Here is an 18,745-nt window from a genome sequence, read left to right as displayed (position 1 = left end):
GTTACTAAGCCTTTCTGGGCTCAGCCTCCTCTTCTTTAAAAAGGCCGCTGTGACAGAGAACCATAAACTTGGTGGCTTCACACAATAGACATTTATTCTCTCACGGTTCTGAAGGCCGGAAGTCCGAGGTCAAGGTGTCGGCCGGGCTGTGCTCCCTCCTAAGGCCCTACAGAAGCGTCCTTCCTGCCTCCCCCAGCTTCCGGCGGTGGCCGCACCCTGCCATTCTCTGGCTGGTGGCCGCATCCCTCAGTCTCCGCCTCCGTCTGCCTGCAGTCTTCTTCTGTGTCTCTGCGTCTCCTGTTCCATCTTTCACGAGGACACTCGTCGGATTCAGGGCCGCCCTGATCTGCGATGATCCCATCTCGATCCTCACCTTAATCACATCTGCAAAGACCTCATTTCCGAATAAGGTCACACTCCTCGGGACTGGGGGTCAGGACCCGGCCATGTCCATCCTAGTGTGATACTGGGAGACACGTCTGCTGTGACTGGCCTACTGTTATTATAGAAGGAGACAGTGGACGTGGGTCAGTGAGGGAGGCGACAGACGTGTCCACGTGGGGACGATAGTGTAGACAAAGGCCTGGAGGCTGGACCTGGATGTGTGAAGGGGGACCCATCACGTGGCAGCGGGGAGGACCCGGGTACCAGCGGGGACTGGTGGTCCTGGGTGTTCAGACTCAAACCCGGGCTCTTGGCTTCTAGGGTCTACATTCTCCCCAGGGATGGGTTCATGCCTCCCCGGAGAGCCTCCTGTGTCTCTCTTCATCCTTTCAGATATTTATGACCTCAAAGGGGTGCAGCATTTGCACTTGAAATTGAACTAGGCTCCATCAATTAAAAAAAACAACAACGGCTTTTTGAGATACACTTCACATGCCACACCATTCACCCATTTAAAGCGTGTAACCTAATTGTGCTGAGCAGACCCACAGAGTGGTGTCCCATCTCTACAATAACTTTTATAGCACATCACCCTTAAAAAGAAACCCCGTATCTCTCAGCTGTCACCACTATGCCCTCCCAGCCCTGGCAGCCACAAAGTTACTTTCTTTCTCTCTGGGTTTCCCCATTCCGGCATCTCCTATCAGTGGAATTTCACAACATGCAGTCGTTCGGGGCTGGCTTCTTTTTCTTCGCAAGATGCCGTCGAAGTCCAGGCGTGCTGCAGCCCGCGCCAGCACGCGCTCCTTTCTACTGCTGACCGGCTGCGGTGCGCTTGGGTGAAGAGACGCAGTTACCGAGAAGGCACCATAAACGCGGACAGCCGAGGACTTCCTGAACGCCGAGCACTGTGCAAATCCTGTGCGTTATTTCAGCTGAGATGCCTCCAGAGTTTAGGCAGGCAAAACAAAAGGATGAAACAGACTTGGTAGAAACTTTTGCAGACCCTAGTTTATGCGGGTCCAAAGGACTCCACTAGCTGCTGTCACATGAAAATCTGGGCCACGGGTTTTTGCCGGATCTTCTGATTCTTTCAAGAGAAGTCAGGAATTGGAATGTATTTGTGTGAAATCTTCCAACTGATATGTATGGACTGCAAACAAAATCCATTTTCCAGCTGCGTTAAGACAAAGGACTTTTGTCCAGTTAAGAATCTCTGCTTATAAAGCAACGAGATGGTCTTAAAATAATGACAGTGGACCATACAAATCCTGTGTGTGGCAACAAAGTCGGTTTGGGAGGTAGAGAAACCAGCTCATCCTGGTTTGCACAAACTGCCCCAGTTTTAAACTGAAAGTCCCATATCCTGGGAACCTCCTCAGTCCCAGCAAACTGGGATGACTGGTCACCCTACAGGGAGGCCACGATCTACTCCTGTGAGGAACCCACATATGAGATGTTGTCGCTGCTCACCCTTGGGAACTACTGTCAGAGTGAACTTGGAACACAAGGAAGGAAAGAAGTAAATCTCTTCAATAAATTGACAGCTCCTTTTGAATCAAAGACATTATTCTCTTTCTCCAACCTTCTTATTCATCAGATATGACTTTTGCCTGTTCTCAGAGATGATATCATCACTATTACCAAGACCGTCATCATCACCACCACCGTCACCATCACGATTACCATCACCACCATCACCACCATCATCACCACCATCACCATCACCACCATCATCACCACCACCACCATCATTAACAGCTTCACCATCATTCACCTCCTCCTGTGTACCCTTTTATCATAAATATTTTCCACATAAAGTGTGAAGGTGAAGAAGACAGACACTGGATGAGTTCAAACCCCGTTTGCACCCTTTCCAAGCTGTGTAACTGCAGGAGTGTTAGCTCCGTCCACCAGCCTCACTGCTCTTTGTCCATAAACTGAAGATGATCTATGCTCAGACATTGCCGAAGCAGCTGCCATGAGGATTACATGAAGCGATGAAGATGAAGTCCTTAGGACAGTGCCAGCCCTCAGGAGGTGGTAACTATTATTATCACAGAAATGAATCTCAGCGTGATTCAGCAAACATGGATCTCACGAATTCACCAAACTGGGGTGGCTACAGATTCTGAAGAGTCTGGCTAGTTTTTGCCTCTGACCCTATCAGGTTAGAGTCCCCAGGACCACACGGCCGCATTTTCAGAGGGACACTGGTGATGTCTGCCTCTACGGAGGATTTTCCACGACTGACACTGATGAACATAAAACAAGACCAGTTCGGGAAAGTACTGTATAAACTGTAGTGCTGAGTAGATGTCAGGGAAGGGGCTTACGACTCACTGTGGCCTTTGGCCACTCACAGGACCAAGGAAGGCATCCAGTCCAGTTCTTCGCAGAGAGGAGAGGGGCATAGGGGTGACACCCTAAAACTCAGACAGCAAGAGTAATTTGGAAGGGTTACAGTAAAAAAAAAAAAAGCCTTAGACCATAGCTACAGCCTTTGAGCTGGTCTCTCAGACTCTGGATTGGCTACAGGGAGGAAGGATGGCTGTCCACCCTGAGTGAGTGGAGTAACAGAGATGAGATGGAGGGGGGTTTCTGGGGGAGCATCAGGAAGTGGCTGGACCCAGCTTCCGGGGCCCTTGAACGTACCCCGGGAAGCACGCACTACTGCCCTCAGCCTTGGGCTCTCCCATAACCTGTGAGCAAAGGGCAACTCTCACCTGGGGCAGGACTTGGGGCAGGGAGGCGGCTCGGCAGGACTGTGCGCCGGGTAAGCGGTATCCGCTCGGTCAGCCACGGCGGCTCAGGAGTTCTCTTTAGAGTCAGAAACAGAATTACAAACTGCCCGGGGCTCTTCGAATATTTGCCTGCAGCCGCGAGGGGTTACACCTTCGCGGCAGGTTGCTTTGAGTTAATGGAGATCCATCTCAGGGGTTCATATGCAACCTGGTCGTAGGTGGTCCCTCAAAGGGAAAGCTGGAACCCTCTCACCTGCGTGTTTGGAAGGCAAAAGGGAACGCTTTTCAATAAAATAAATGAATGTGCCGATTTTGACCTTTTTAAACTCCGCGGCAAACTCCAGCTGGAGACAAAAAAAAGTCTCATTTCATCTAGATGTTCTTATATTAATTTATAAAGCAAAATACCAAGATGAATTCTCATTCAAATCGGCACCCACCTAAGGTTCTTGAAAATGAACTTCCATTAACAATTCCTTTCATTTTTTATTCTCGAGAAATTTTAGTATGCAGGGAATTTGGCGTCAGTGACGTCTGCACTAGAGCACAGCAAGGATTCTGCAAACATTTGGAAAACTATTTTTCCCCCTCTTCTTCCATACACAATGCAGTATCTTAGAAAGTTTGTTATTTAGAATCTCTTAATATTATGCAAGCAGGCACCTGAGATAATATTCGCATTTGTAAGTGAATTTCAGGTCTGATGAGAGTGAGTGGGTTTAAAGTTCCTGCTCTGAGTAACTTGATCATTTATCCTTTTTGTGGGTGAAGTGTACACCCACCCAAGCCGGCATTTATCAGCAAGAGTGAGGACGCCATCACTGCCAGGACTGCCTGACAGTAGTCACTGGAAAGGAATTATAAACTTCTCATAGACTAGTTTTCTAATAAATCCCACCTTTTCAAGGCCCTTCTGGAAGGGAAGGAGGTAAAAGGCACACCAAGAACCTCAAGCCACTAATAACAGTCACTTTAGATTCTTGACACAGACAAGGCGAAAATCAGAGCCCTTAGTCTGGTGCTAAAACCTCAAATGAGGTTGAAAGGAAAACTGACAAAAGAATGAACAACAGCTAGATAGCATCTCTTCCCCTGTAACTAAGGAAAGTGGGTTTTACTTGGCTTGCAGGTAAGTCCAGGTAGGGCTGCCAAGTACAGTTGGGCAGGTTTCACACTGCACAAGGGCTCCCCGTTCACATCAGAAATATAATATATTTTCTGACAGAGGGGAGTCTAGTGTCTTATGGAGGGGAACCTCTTTCTAATCTGCATGAAGACTCTGCTTGGACCAGTGGTTTGGATCTTCCCTTAGGACACAAATTAGGAAGAGGAAACACACATGTTATTTTCACAGCATCTTTCCCAAGACAGAGAAGTCAGGCTTCTAAACCCAGCCCAGCCTCTTTTCCTTCCGATGTCATTAATGAAGGGCATGTTAATTCACGTAGCAGGTAAGCAGGACCCTTGGTTATTTTGGTTACTCAAAATCTAGGACATTCATCTGGCGTACTGTGGACAGCCAATAACAGTTTGTTCAAGGAATGAACCAACAGGTCATTCTGCCCATGAAGCCTCTACACAGGTAGCTTGACGTCTCCTTTTGGCTCTTTTCCCATTGCCTTGGGAATATTAATCATGATTTTTTTGAAGGGAAAGTCACATGAAGAGGATTCTAGTTGGAAAGATAAATAATGAATAAAAATCCCTGCTCACGGTTAACTGGCACACTTGTAAAGAACTGCTTGCTCAGGAAGACGAAGTCTGGCATTCACCTCTCCCTAAGCATGTTTTTTTATTCTAGTATCCACCTCTCCCAGCCTTCCTTACCAGGTCAGGGGCTCTCAAACTTTTTGGTCTCAGGGTCCCTTTACAGTCTTAAAAATTACTGAGGATCCCAAAGGGCTATGGCTTATGTAGGTTGTGCGGAGCGCTATTTATTGTATTAGAAATTAAAACCGGAACTTCTGGAAACTCAAGATGACAAAAGCGCACCTTGCATTAGCTGTTAGAGGGAAGACACCGTCCCGTGCCACTGTGCGCTTGTGACAGAGAGCGAAAAGGGCAAATCACGTCATTGCATCTGGCGAGTCAGTCTCTCCAAACGGCCTCCAGTAATCCTTGCCTCCTGGGAGCCACGCCCGTGTGTCATCCTATCCCACACCGAATCAGAGATGGTTGATGGGGTCAGAATACAGGGAACTGAGGGTGAGTGATTGCTGAGGCTGTCATAAAAGGCTTTGATGTTTCCACTCTGGTCTCCGGGGGAAGCCAACTGCCACGTTGGGAGGCCACTCAAGCAACCCACTGGAGAGGATCTAACCTGCCGGCCATGGAAACGAGGCGCTTGGAGGTATGCCCTCCAGCCCCGGTCAAGCCTTCAGATGATGCAGCTCCAGCCAGCATCTCGACTGCAAACTCATGAAAGACCTTGAGACGGAACTGCCCACCCCCCACCTCCAGTAGAGCTGGTCCTGAATTCCTGGCTCTTTATTGCTATTTTAAGCCACTACATCTTGGGGTAACTTGTTATATGTCAGTAAATAACTATTACAGTATTATGATGAAAATGGTTTTCGTCTCAGCTTCCCTGAAAGGGTCTTGGGGACCCCCAAGGGCTTCTGTACCACACGCTCCTCGAAAACGTTGCCTTTTCTGTCTTGCATGACAGTGACTGAAAATGAATTATTAATTCATTCACAGATCGATGCTCTCACCTGCCCCAAGTGCTGATCCAATCATAGGGCTACAGAATAAAGGCCGATGGTTATTTCATGTTACCCTTGGCCCCCCTAACCATGCGCCCAACAAAAAGAAGCACACATGTTCCTTTAGGCTGGATAAATTTCGGCAACAAGTATTCCTGAGCAATGTCCTTTTGGCCGGAGCAGAGCCAGGTGCTGGTGACCACATGATGGAAAAGAGAAGGGTCCCTGACATGAAGGAGCTTACACTTGGGTGGCGAGGACTGATTCAATGGGTCATTCATTCATTCATTCAATCGACAGCTCCTTATTCAGCACCTACTATGTGCTAGGCATTGCTTTAGATGCTGCTGACAGAGTGGTCCCTGCCCTCTTGGAGCTGACATCCCAGTGGGGAAATTCAGACCATGAACACACAAATAAACTCGGAATTTTGTGTCACACTGTGAAAGAAAATCAGGGCAGTCAGAGCAGAGAGGGCCACTGGGTTGTGATAAGGCCACTGAATCAGCCTGAGCAGATTCATGTGGGGGAAAATGCAGTATGGAATCTGAGGGAGAGGCTCCAGACACAGGAAACAGCAAGTGCAAAGGCCCTGTGGCTGGAATGTGGTGGAAGGGGAGGAGGGAAGGTCATTAGGTCAGAGAGTAGCTGTGGGCCAGACATTCAGGACTGTCTCAGCCCTGGTGAGGCCCACTGTAATTTTCTCTCTCTGTCTTCCGTTCTTCCCTCCCTCCATTTTCTTTCTTTTCTTTCTCTCTCTTTCTCTTTCTTTCTTTCTTTCTTTCCTTCTTTCTTTCTTTCTTTCTTTTTCTTTCTCCCTTCCTTTCTCCCTTCGTTCCTTCCTTCCTTCCTTCGTTCCTTCCTTTTTCTTTCTTTTCTTTCTTTCTTTCTTTCTTTCTTTCTTTCTTTCTTTCTTTCCTTCTTTCCTTCTTTCTTTCTTTTTCTTTCTTTCTTTCTCCCTTCCTTCCTTCCTTCCTCTTTCTTTCTTTCTTTCTTTCTTTCTTTCTTTCTTTCTTTCTTTCTTTCTTTCTTTCTTTCTTTCTTTCTTTCTTTCTTTCTTTCTTTCTTTCTTTCTTTCTTTCTTTCTTTCTTTCTTTCTTTCTTTCGCCTGTCTCTGTCTCTCTCTCTCTCTCTCTCTTTCTAAAAGTGCAGTGGGAGTTGTTAGATGTGTGGCAGCCTGGAGGAGACAGATCTAGTCAGGCTTCAAGGCGAGGACTGGGCTGTCGGGGGTCAGGACAGAAGCAGGGAGATACGGTGGCTTGGAAGAGGTGAGCAGCTGGGAAGGTGGGGAGGCGCGGCTGCCTCTGAGAGCTGTCTGAGAGACAACACGAGAGAATTCTGAGCCCACCATCCATTATTCCTGTTGGAGCATTTCACTGGCCACTTGGAGTCTTCAAGAGGCTGGCTGTTAGCCTGTCCGGTAGTTTCCGGGCCATTCTTGGCTTCCTTCCCATGGAGCTGACCAGGAGCCAGCACTCCCAGGATGTGGTGGGCTGGCCCCTCGGCTGGTGGGCACTGAGACTTGGCAGAAGTGACCGGATGCGTGTCTGCACCGCAGAACTTGCCGTCTTAGGTTAGCGGCAGCTGGAGGGAGCGAGGGACCCAGGAGCACAGGGGACATTCAAAGAGACACCACAGGATCATCTCTAGGATGCCGGACACAGGGACAGGCAGTTCTTTGAAGCCCGGCGCACAGTATGTGATGGAATATGCAGTAACTGGACCGGTAAGGGACTCAAGGCCACAATCAAACAGAGTCGAAGTCCCAGAGGTCGCAGAGCCGGCATTCCAGATGGGAGAAGGGCTATTCGAGGCAGGAAATAAATATGTAAACAGATGAAAACATGAGGAAGAGAAAGTCAGGGAATGATGAAAGTACTTTCGTCGCAGCTGAAGGCCACTAGCCTGGCACCGCGGGCGCTCGGGAGGGCGCTGCGGGAGCCCCGGGCCGAGGGGTCCGCAGGGACCAGGCAGGCCCGGCATGGCGCGGAGCCTATCGGGGGCGGGCTCGGCACGCGGTCCTGAGAACCGAGGACAAACACGCTGAGCGGGTAGCGCATCACAGAACCCAAAAACAACGCCTGGCACACAGTAGGTGCCTCATACATGAAACTGTTCAAGTCAAAAGAGCCAGCGCTTCCTGAAGGCGTCACAGGGCCAGGCAAGGAGTTCTGAAAACATTTAGTTCTCAGAACAGTCCTATGAGTCTGTGATTATATTTACCCCCACTTTACAGATAAGGCAACTGAGGCCCAGAGAGGTCAAGCCACTTGTCCAAGTTCACACAGTCATTCAGAAGCAGAGCTGGGACTCACGCCAACAGAGTTGGCTCCCATGGCTGAGCTCCCAATTCCTCTACTGCTCTCTACTTAGAGAAAAATACTAAATAAACAACAAACTCAGTGGTAGGTGGACGTTGTGGAAAGTGAGAAGCTGGCTTGCGGCTTTCCCTCCCTCCATCTCATAATAAGCAGGCTCCGACTGACATTCAGGGCGCAGAGGAAGACCAAGCTGGCCTGCGAGCCAACTCTCCTGCCATCTCTCATTCCCACCCCTTCCTTTTACTGATGGGGAGGCTCAAGATCAGATAACGATGAGAATATGAAAGGCAATAATGAGCACCTTTCTGGAGCACCTTCTTCGTGGCAGGCAGTGGAGAAGGTACCACTTATTGGACAATTAATCAGCAACCTCGAAACCATTACCACCAAGTCAAAACAGCTTCTGGTGAGTCACAGATCGACTTTTTAGGCACAAATCTGCACTGGTTAGCTGAGGGAGGGCTAGTCTTACATTTAATTCGAAAGTAAATCCCCAGCCGTGACAAGGAAACACTTGTTCTGCCCAGAGAGATATTTTTCAACCGAGCACATGTTTTTCAGTTGCCTAGACCATCAGAGTCATCCTTAAAATACTCCTGGAGAATTACAAATGTAGAATTTTCAAGTTGGAGAGGGAGCATGAGATCAGGGCAGGGTGTTTTTGGAAAACAATAAAACATTATTTTTTCATTGTCTTTTAAAAAATAATATTCTCCAATCCCTGTCAAAGGAGATGTCCCTCGGTTCTTTGAAGTGCCTGCCTTCATCTCTCTCTCCAACACAGGATATTGCCAACATGCCTCCCCACGGACCCCACAGCAGAGTTAAGTCATCCATCACTTGCAGATTGACAAGCGGATCCAACAGCATCTCTGCAGTGCACAGGCCTGCTAACGCACGTTCCGTTCCCCACATCTGATTCTCCGAATTTAGCAATGGCGAAGGATGCAGAGAAGTAACCACAGGATGCCACTGGGTGGAAAAATCTGACCACAGGGCTCAGATACTCCAGTGAGGCCCCTTAACCTGTCCCTACACAGACTGAGCATAATCGCGGTGTGTTCTCTGGGAAGGAGAGCCGAGAGCATGTATCCCTCAGGACCCTGGCTGGAAACAGATGGCCCACTCAGAAGGGCTGGACTGGAGAGTGTGTGATGACAGAGCTAAGGGCAGGATCAAAGGAAATAGCCAGGGAGGGTGAAGCACCCAGACACCTGTTCCAGGTGGGAGCCTGCAGTAAACAGCTCAGTTGCTGGTACCCAGAGAGAGAAGAACCATGGGAAACAGACTCCTTGACAGGACAGGAGCTGTATGCAGAGGACCATGTCCCTGGCAGCAAGATGAGGAGGGGCAGGGATGGGGGGAGAGGGGGAGGGACAGGGATGGAGGGAGAGGGGGAGGGACAGGGACGGAGGGGGGGGACAGGGATGGGGGACAGGGATGAGGGGAGAGGGGGAGGGATAGGGATGCATCAGTGTTCCAAGAAGTGCCATAACAAAGTCCCACAAACTGGGTGGCTTAAAACAGCAGAAATTCATTCTCTGTGAGTCCACAGGTTGGAAGTCCAAAATCAAAGGTGTCAGTAGGGCCATGCTCCCCCTGAAGGTGCTAGGGGAGACCCTTCCTCGCCTCTGTTCTAGATTCTGTAGGTTGCTGGCAGCCTGCTTTCCTTGGCCTGTAGACACATCACTCCAAGCTCTGCCACCATCCTCAGATGCCGTCTCCTCCAAATCCAAGTCCCACTCTCCTGGGAAGGACGCCTGTCATCGGATTTAGGGCCTCATTTTAAGTTAATCCCATTTGCAAAGATCCCACATCCTAATAAGATCACATTCATAGACACGGGGTCAGGGATGAGGGGGGTAGGGAGAGTGGGATGGGGTGGGAGGGACACGTCTGTGGCAGGGACATAATTCAACCCACTACAGTGACTCTCTCTCTGCTCTGTCCAGTCTCTTCTGGTGCCTCCCACTGACCAAGCCCCACCAGGAGCCAGAGGGCAAGGGAAGCTGGGGGCTGCAGTCCTACTCAGGTCAGCCTCCCGGGCCGGGAGCAGGGCGGAGCAGGGCAGAGGACCGCAGGACTGCTGGCCCTTTCCCCACACTCCTCTCTAGCTGCACTTTCTGCCCAGTGGCTCCAGGGATCTTCCAAACCTTAATGAATCTCCATGGCATCCCAGAGAGATGAAGACGAACGCTTTGCAGGCTTGGGAACAAGTAGCAATTTCTCCTTTAAACAGCCCTTGAGATAGCCACTTTATTTGAAATTTGATTTTATGCAGAGAGAGAGATGGGCACATTCTAGGAATTTTGAAAGCTTAAATCAGAAAAAAAAAAAACCCTCAAGTCCCCACGTTTCAGGGGTCAAGGAAAATAATTTCATCTTAAGTTTGCAAAGGTGAAAAATGATAGCCGTTTGATACTCTTCAAAATTCCGGGTAGGGGGAGGGTACAGCTCACTGGTACAGCATATACTTAGCATGCATAAGGTACTGGGTTCAATCCTCAGTACTGCCATTAAAAATTAATTAATTCATCAATTAAACCTAATTAACTTCCCTGCAAAAAAAAAAAAAAAAACCCCACCCAAATTCCGGGTAAACCTTGCCACCTCCCAGGCAAGTCAATCCAGGTTTAAGTCAGTCTTGGGGCAAAAGGCTCCTTCCTATACCTGCTGAAACCACACGTTCCTGTCCTCTCTGGCGTAACATTCAGTGTTTTATTTTTAAATAAAGGGCAGGGAGAAACTCTGAGCCACTAACAGGACTGGAAACCGGTTACACTGCTAAGAGCTCCCCCTTGTCCTGCATTATTCGTCGTCACAGCGTTCCATCACCACCCGGTCCTGTCTGCCGTCTGTCTGTCCCCCCAGCGGCCACTGGGTGTCAGCCCCACGAGGGCAAGCCCTGTCTGTTCGCAGCTGACTTCCCAGGATCGCCCACGAGGCACCCCCGCAGCGCCCGCCCACCAGGGTGCGCTCCAGTGGACTCTGCGCCTTTTCGTTCTTGAAAAGGGACCAGCAGCCCCGCAGACAACATGCAGGAACTCCACGCACAGGGCTGCGCCTGGCCTCGGCTCGTGGAGTTTCAGCTGCAACGTGAGGACTTTATTCTGACGTCAAAGAAGAACTGAACCCCGAGAGCTGAAGACGCGCCTTTGTCTCCGCGGGGAGGCTGGTCCCAGGCCGCCCTGGGGCGCCCGTGGTCCTCGCAGCCAGGCCCCGCCCTCCCCCGCTGATTGGGCGCGGTGAGAGCAGGGGGCGGGGCCTGGAGGCGTGGGAGATGCGCGGAGGCCGTGGGGCTGGGCCCCGCACGCCTGACAGAGGGGCGGGCAAATGGCCGCTTTGCGGGTCCGCGTCCTCCACACTGGGCAGTGCTGGCGGGGGGGCCCGGAGTGGGATTCAGGTGGCTCCCGCCCCGAGGGGCCACTCGGCTGGAGACTTGAGGCCCTGTGCTCTGTTCCCTCCCTCTCGTTTACTTCCTGGGGGTCGGAGCTGCTGCTGAGTGAGACAGAAGGGAACCGAACATCACATCGATGGATTCACGGCTTTCTTCCTGGATTTAGGAACGGGCTTTGAGAAGGCCTGATTTGACGGCGAGAACTTCCCCAGCGAGGCCCACTTCCCATCCGGACAGCCTCCGTTTTGCCTTTCTGCAGTTTGCTTTTCTTTAGAATGAACAACAATTCGGGGAATTAACTTTTCTCAAGACCGACCCATTGCTTCAGTGGCTGCTAACAGGGAACAAGGATTTGCTTCTTGCTCAGTTATTTTTTTTATTATTATTACTTAAATTTCTCATCTTCTAGTCTATTTGCTACTTCCTTCCAATAAAAGTTTACGTTTCGGCTGCTTATAAATATACAAAAGTTCATTCTAGGAAAAAAAAAAACTTGGAAAATACAGAAGAGAATAGAAATTCCTCCAAACCGCCTCTTTTATTGTCTGCTTGTTAGGAGCGCTCCTAATTGTCCATAGTGCTTTGCAGAATTGAGGTCAAGCTGTACATTCGAGAGACGTGAAATGATGACATCCTTTGAGCTCTTAAATCCAGCCATCGGAACTCCGAGCTCACTCCGTGCAGATGTGAGCCGCTCAGTGACCTTTCAGGTGAAGCCGGTTTGAATTCATTTACAGCTATTTGCAAACAAAGGGATTCTGGATGGGACAGGAGTAGTCATTTAATTGTACCTTAAAGGTATCACAGGAACAATACACAACGATAATGCCTTGCTTCAGAGAGGGCTGTCTTGTGGTTCCCTGAAATGCTGGTCCGAATAGTTATCTCATATGCTTATGATGACTTCACTTTTCACAGGGTCTGGATGTCCCACCTTTTTGGGACAGGTAGGGTGGGAGCCAGGCCCTAGAACTGATGTTGGTGTCCTGTGACAGAAGTCTGCAAACTTTCTCTCTAAAGGGCCAGAGAGAAAATATTTGGGGGTTTGTGAGCCAAGAGGCAAAACTGACCATATCTAGAAGCTACTTACATAACTGTTCAAAATGCAGCTCTTTGAAAATGCGAAAGCCATCCCTAGTTTGCACGGCGAACCAAAATAGGCAGCAGACGGACCTTGGCCTATGGACCATAGATTGTCGATGCCTTTTCTGGGACAAGAAGAGTCAAGAGAAGTCCCTCCCCAGCCTCAGAGTAGTAACAAATCCCCGTGGTACGGAATACCTTCTGTAGCGCACATCTGTTGTTTGTGTCTGACTAGTGTCCATTTCCCCCTCTTTCAGTGGAAGACAGATTTTCCCATCGTGCACCATGCCTATCAGCTCTCAGTCTGATTCCAAACGTGCTCCAGGGGGAGGTGCTCCCCAGGCCCAGCCAATCAGGGCATCACTTTCTTTTGGCTTCTGTGATTGGCTTTAGGCTGGACACGTGACCCAAGCCAAGCCAATCAGATCCAATCAGAGTCAGTCCCAGGAGTTTGCTTGGGTGATTGGCAAGGAGCCTTTCACTCTTTTCCTTCTGGGCGCGATGCTATGAAAATGTTATGTGGCACTGCCAGCAGCCACCTTGAGGACAGAACCTCCCAGATAGTGGCTCTAACCAAGAGGAACACAATGCTGAGAAGGGGACACGATGTTCCGGGATGACATCATTTGCACACCTGCATCCTTAGTCCTCAACGTGTGGTCTGCTGACCAGCGGCAGTGACATAACTTATGAGCTTTAAAAATACCCCCTAATATATATAAAATAGATCAACAACAAGTTTCTACTGTAGAGCACAGGGAACTCTATTCAATATTTTGTAGTAACTTATGGTGAAAAAGAATATGAAAATGAATATATGTATGTTCATGTATGACCGAAGCGCCCGTGCTGTACACCAGAAATTGACACAACATTGTAAACTGACTATATTTCAATAAAAAAAAATATATATATATATATATACACACACACAAAAAACTACCCAACCCATTGTGCCATATGCCAGAAAGTGACACATTGTAACTGATTATACTTCAGTGATAAATAAAAAATCACCTAACCTTGTAAATGAGAATCTGCATCCGAGAAGAATCGTCCGGTGACCTACACGCACATTAACGCTTGAGAAACACTTTTCTAAACTTTTGAAGTTACATGAGCCAGTGAAGCTCTCATTGTGCTTAAGCCAATTTGGGTTGGGTGGTCTGTCACATGTAACTCAAAGAACTCTCATTGATCTATTTCTCAACCTGGTGTCAGTGAAGCCCACTTATACCAAAGCTGTTGGTTTTAGAACATCCATGCCGAGCTCCGTGTCTGTGAGGGCAAATTCTGGCAAAGACAGTTGGAGCTACGCTTCAGATCACTTCCCATGCCTCTGAAACCCCCCAGAAGGGGGTCTTTACACTTGTGCCCCTGCCGAGGAATGGCCCCTGAGAAGAGCCCCAGGACATGACAGACGTGGGTAAGTGACCACAAGGCAGAGTTACAATCTGGTCCCCTCCCCTTCCCTTCCTTCCTTCCTTATTTCCAGCCGCACAGGGTCTAGCTTGAAGTTGGTAACGTGGGTTTGCGCAGACAGACTGTCTTTGTGTTATGTTCTATTTCGACTTACTGCGTCGTGAGGCAGAGACCAGGTTATTCATCGAACTCTTCCCCTGCACCCATGTTTCCCCGCCCTCTTGAGATCTGATGGGGCCACAGGACTCCCTCTGCCCAACGGGATGTGTGTAATCACATGCAACTTGTCAGCCACTGCTTAGAAGAGCCTGCCTGTGACTCTCTGACTGTTCCTTTGTCTTTGAGGCCAAAAAGGCCACGAGTTCCTGATGTTGTAGCTAAGGCGACAACCTATGCATCCGTCTAGATCCCCGCAGGACCACATGGAACAGAGCTCCCTACCATCTAAGCCACGTGGTATGAGCAAGAGTAAGATACGTTGTCTTAGACACCTGAGATTTTGGGGGGTGTTTGTAGGAGCAGCAGCACACCATATTTATCCTAATGTACACAGCAGCCTAGAGTTTCCTTATAAAAAAGGAACATTAAAAAAAAAAGAACTAGAGTAGACACAAAGAAGAAAAAGTAAGTAAAGACTAAAAATTTGGTAAAGGGAAGGGCACATGTCCCGAAGCCGGTGTGAAAATAATTGGAGTCGGGGAAGCCTGGATGAATGAATGTAGCAACTTCCAAGCTGTAGGGAGATGGAAAGCTTTGAAAGCAGACATCCCATAAAACAAATGCAGCATGCATCCTAGGAAGGACCCAGGGTGCAATCAGACAGCTGACCACAGGAGCACCCCAATCACACGAGCCTTACCATGGCCAGGGGCACGATGCCGACCAGGTCCTTCTGGCTGGTGAAGATCTCAGACACAGCGATGTCTGTGGTCCCCTTGCGTGGGTATTCCACCTGCCAGGTGATGGGCTGCGTCCCTGAGAGGCTGCTGAAGCTGGCTATTTCAAAATTCATCTGTACGACCTCATTGAATAAACTGCTGCTTCTGGAAGAGAGCAAAGAAAAAGAGCTTTAAGTTGACTCTGTTCGGTGGAAGGACCGCTCCGTCCCTTTGGCCTCCTCACAACTGGCACTTATTAATTATCAGGACGAGGAAAACACCTGTCAGGCAGAGTACCCTACAGCACCAACTACGAGTCATGGACCTAGGCGGCTGGGATGGGACAGCGCCACCTGGTGAGGAGGTCTGGGCAAAGAGTCTTCAGCTGTGAGCATTTAACCAGGACACGGATTGATGAGTCCCCTGGGTTGATTTTCACCAGCTCTTCAGACAGTGAGCTGGTCCAGTTTGCCTCACCCTTACAGCATGAGCCTGGATGATCTTGGCACTAAACAGACCCCCTTTAAGTCCGGTGTGGCGGATACCATAAGCAGCTGACTCAGCACCTTTCACCCCCTTCCTGGCTTGTCCTCCTGCCCTGCAGAGGCGGATGAGCAGCAAACTACACTGCCAGGCTCCCTTGCAGCTAAATGCAGGCTTGGAGCAGGATGCCCCCTGTTGGAGATGCTCTTCTGGGACTGAGATGTAGAAATGGGTTATCAAAGAGCCGCTGGGAAGGGATTCAGGATTTGCTGACAAGCACCGTGGTCCTGGTTGGCCCGGGGCCGCTGGGCTGGTGTTTCTGGCATCCGGGCCCTCACACTATGCCAGGTGACACTTGTGCTGCAACAGTCCTCGGCAGAGCTGGTCTCCTGTCTTGTCTGTGTTTCATCCCTGTCTGTCTTGTCCCTGGCTGGGGAGTAAATACACTGGATTCCAAGGCTCTCCCAGAGAGTCTTGGAACTGCCTGGCCTCCTTTGATGAAATCTCTTCTGCTTTAGAAGGACTAGTTAGCTAATGGGACTCTGATGTCTGCAACTAAGAAATCTGGCCACACCCTCTATCTGGGCTGAGCCCACGTGGATGTATTTTTAGAGAGCTCGCCTTAACATCTGACGCTTGGGAAATGACTGACAGTCCAAACATCTCATTTTTCAGCTGACAGAAGGAAGGCCCAGGAAGGGAACATCCCCTGTTCGCATCCACACAGCTTGTCAGTGGCAGAATCAAGCTGACACAGTCCGTCTCGCTCCCCCGCCCCGTGCTCTCAACGGCGTCCTCCTCTAACTCGGGTGGGGGCCGAGTATGAAATGACAAGACGCCAAGGGACCGGCTCTAGGACGGAGATGGGCAGACGGTGGTCTGTCTGCCAAATCCGACCTGCTGCCTGTTTTTGTACATAGTTTCACTGGCACACAGCCCTGCCCTCCTTGATCACGTTTCGTCTCTGGTGGTTTTCGTGTTACAAGCGCGTGGCTGAGTAATTATGTCACGTAATGTATAACTTGCAAAGCCTGAAGAATTCATCATCTGGACCTTTATTGAAAAAATTTGCCAGCACTTGTTTTAGGGGGTCAGCGAAGAGAAGATGGGAGAAGCTTTCGGGAGCTCTTGAACCAAATGAATCCACACTGGTAGAAACAAGGAGAAAGGGGACCCCAGGCATGCAGCTGGGTTTGCAGGGTGGACCAGGGCTCTGGTCAGGCCTTGAAGCCAGGCTGAGGTGCCCCCCACGCCCCGCGCCTCTGGGCTAAGTCCTGCTGTAAGTGGTGGGTCGTCAGCTCTCTCAGCTGGCAGCCTCTGGGAAGGCCACGTGTTTTCAAAGTGAATTGAGGGGGACTTTCCACAGCACGTCAAGGAAGAAACATGCTAACACTGCACCCCAAGCATGCGCTGGTGCCGCTGTGAAGAGGGGCGGAGAAGGCCCTTTGCTGGGGGTGAGGGTCCGTTAGGGATGCACCCGCTCGACTCAGGGCCTGCCCGATGGCCAGAAGGCTGACGGCTCACCCGTTACCCTCAGCCCGGCTCAGTGGCTGGGGCGGGAGGTAACAGCAAAGTCGTGACACCCACTAGAGCACCGGGACTCACGAATCTTCCTTCCGGTTCTCTGGGCCAGAAGTGGGGCCCCGGAGAAGAGTGATTTATGAGATGCCGGCTGCCCCTCTGGGGGTGGGGGGAAAACAAATCCAGCGCCTGGAACGTCAAGGCAAAGTCTGTTCAATCTCAAGAGTGAATTATTGTCCTGAGAAATGAGGGAGACGTGTCTGGAGTCTGAACTGTCTGCAAACTGAGGGGCTTCTTGGGGTCCGTGGCCCAGCAGCTGAAGCCCGCAGGGACCTGGGTCTGCTCAATCCACTTCCGGAAATCCCTCCCGCGTGCTCAGGCCAGCCTCTCCCTGCTCTGGGCTGAAGACACGCCTTCATCTCAGGGGGCCTGCTCCTGCCTTCTGAGCAAGAACACCTGCCCTTGGTGTGTCCTTGTCTGCAGCAGAGCTGGCTACCGGCTGAACTCGCTGGGAACGTCCAGTAGCTGCTTGTTTATCTGACAGACTCTCTCCAACAAGGAATTCACTCTTCGTCCTGGATATGGCACAAATCCAGTTGTCCAAAGATCCCATCGTGGCCCCAAGGGGATGCCTCCAAGGGTGATGACACTAGAGAGTTCGCAATGTGCCTTCAACCTACACCCGTCTTTCAGGTGGAAGACCCCTGCCCTAAATACGACACAGCATGGAGATGCCCAAACGGTGGTCCTCAGGACCCTTAGTGTACCCGGGGGGCCTGGGAGTGCCAGCCAAGGGACTGGGGCTGGGGTTGTCCTTACACAGCCCTGTTCTTCATCTCACTCCTGCTGCAGCAAAAGCAGATGCAGGGTTATAAATATTGGGCATGCAAGGAGTATTTCATTAAAGAAGGGAAAAAGAAAGGAAGTGGGAAGGGGAAGGAGGGAGGTTCGTGGTCAGAACCAAGAAGACACCCTGTGAGCCTTTACAGGGAGCACAGCCAGTGCCATGATTCATATGCTGCCTGCTTCCAAACAGACCTCCTGATGGTGGCGTCACCCGCTACCAGCTGGGCTGCTTTGGGTGGCTCTGCCCCCTTTTTGCTACTTGCCAAGTGGGAACTCGAATCCTTCCCCCTTCACAGAGTTGACGTGAGGATTAAATAAATGAGCAAGCACGTCTCACGCACTCAGAACAGAACTTGGCACTGCCAGACACCAACAAACGTGAGGTCCTCCTGTTTTCACCAGGACTTGACCCTACGCTCATTCACTGTGACTTGAGATTGGACTGTCGAAAGCCACCTTTAAAATGTGCCCCTCTAGGGCTGGTCCAGGACCTCCCCAAGAACGCGCCAGGGCATAGGTGCTGACTCTCTGTCATTCACTGCGAACTGGGGTCCATTCGATTTGTACACAGTGCATTTCTGTCAGACACAATAGCATGGTACGATTCATTACGCTGGCAGATGGGGACCGAGAAAAGAAGAAATCTGTCTGCAATTCTGTCTGTGGTCAGTGTTTTTCCACTCTCTCTGAGCCAGCTGAAACCTTTGTTAAGCCTTTCCCTTGAAGGGACCAAGAGCCCTCCACATCAGCCTATATGGGGCTTGTGATATTGTTGGAGTAATGAAGAGAGGAATTTAAACTCTTAAGTGACTCCAGAGAGCCCCCAAGAACCACCACTTGGTAAATCAATAGTGTAGATTTATTGTAGTAACTCTCGAAAGAAATTTTCAAAATTGGCTTAAAAAAAAAAAAGCTCTTACTCAAAAGCAAATAAATTCTCCCAATAGTCACAATAAAGTTT

General features: G+C 50.0%; 1 protein-coding gene across 2 annotated transcripts in view; it reads right to left on the bottom strand.

Annotated features, from left to right (window-relative positions):
* Positions 1-18,745, bottom strand: part of TMEM132C (transmembrane protein 132C) — a 307,474-nt gene that overhangs the window by 46,445 nt on the left and 242,284 nt on the right. For both annotated transcript variants that reach the window (XM_072953679.1, XM_072953680.1), the window contains one exon: positions 14,916-15,099. In XM_072953679.1, coding sequence (XP_072809780.1) covers positions 14,916-15,099 — 184 coding nt within the window. The remainder of the gene's footprint in view (positions 1-14,915; positions 15,100-18,745) is intronic.

Source organism: Vicugna pacos, chromosome 32 (assembly GCF_048564905.1).
Source record: "Vicugna pacos chromosome 32, VicPac4, whole genome shotgun sequence".
In the NCBI taxonomy this organism is placed as follows: Eukaryota; Metazoa; Chordata; class Mammalia; order Artiodactyla; family Camelidae; genus Vicugna; species Vicugna pacos.
This window is presented reverse-complemented; position numbering and strand designations above follow the sequence as displayed.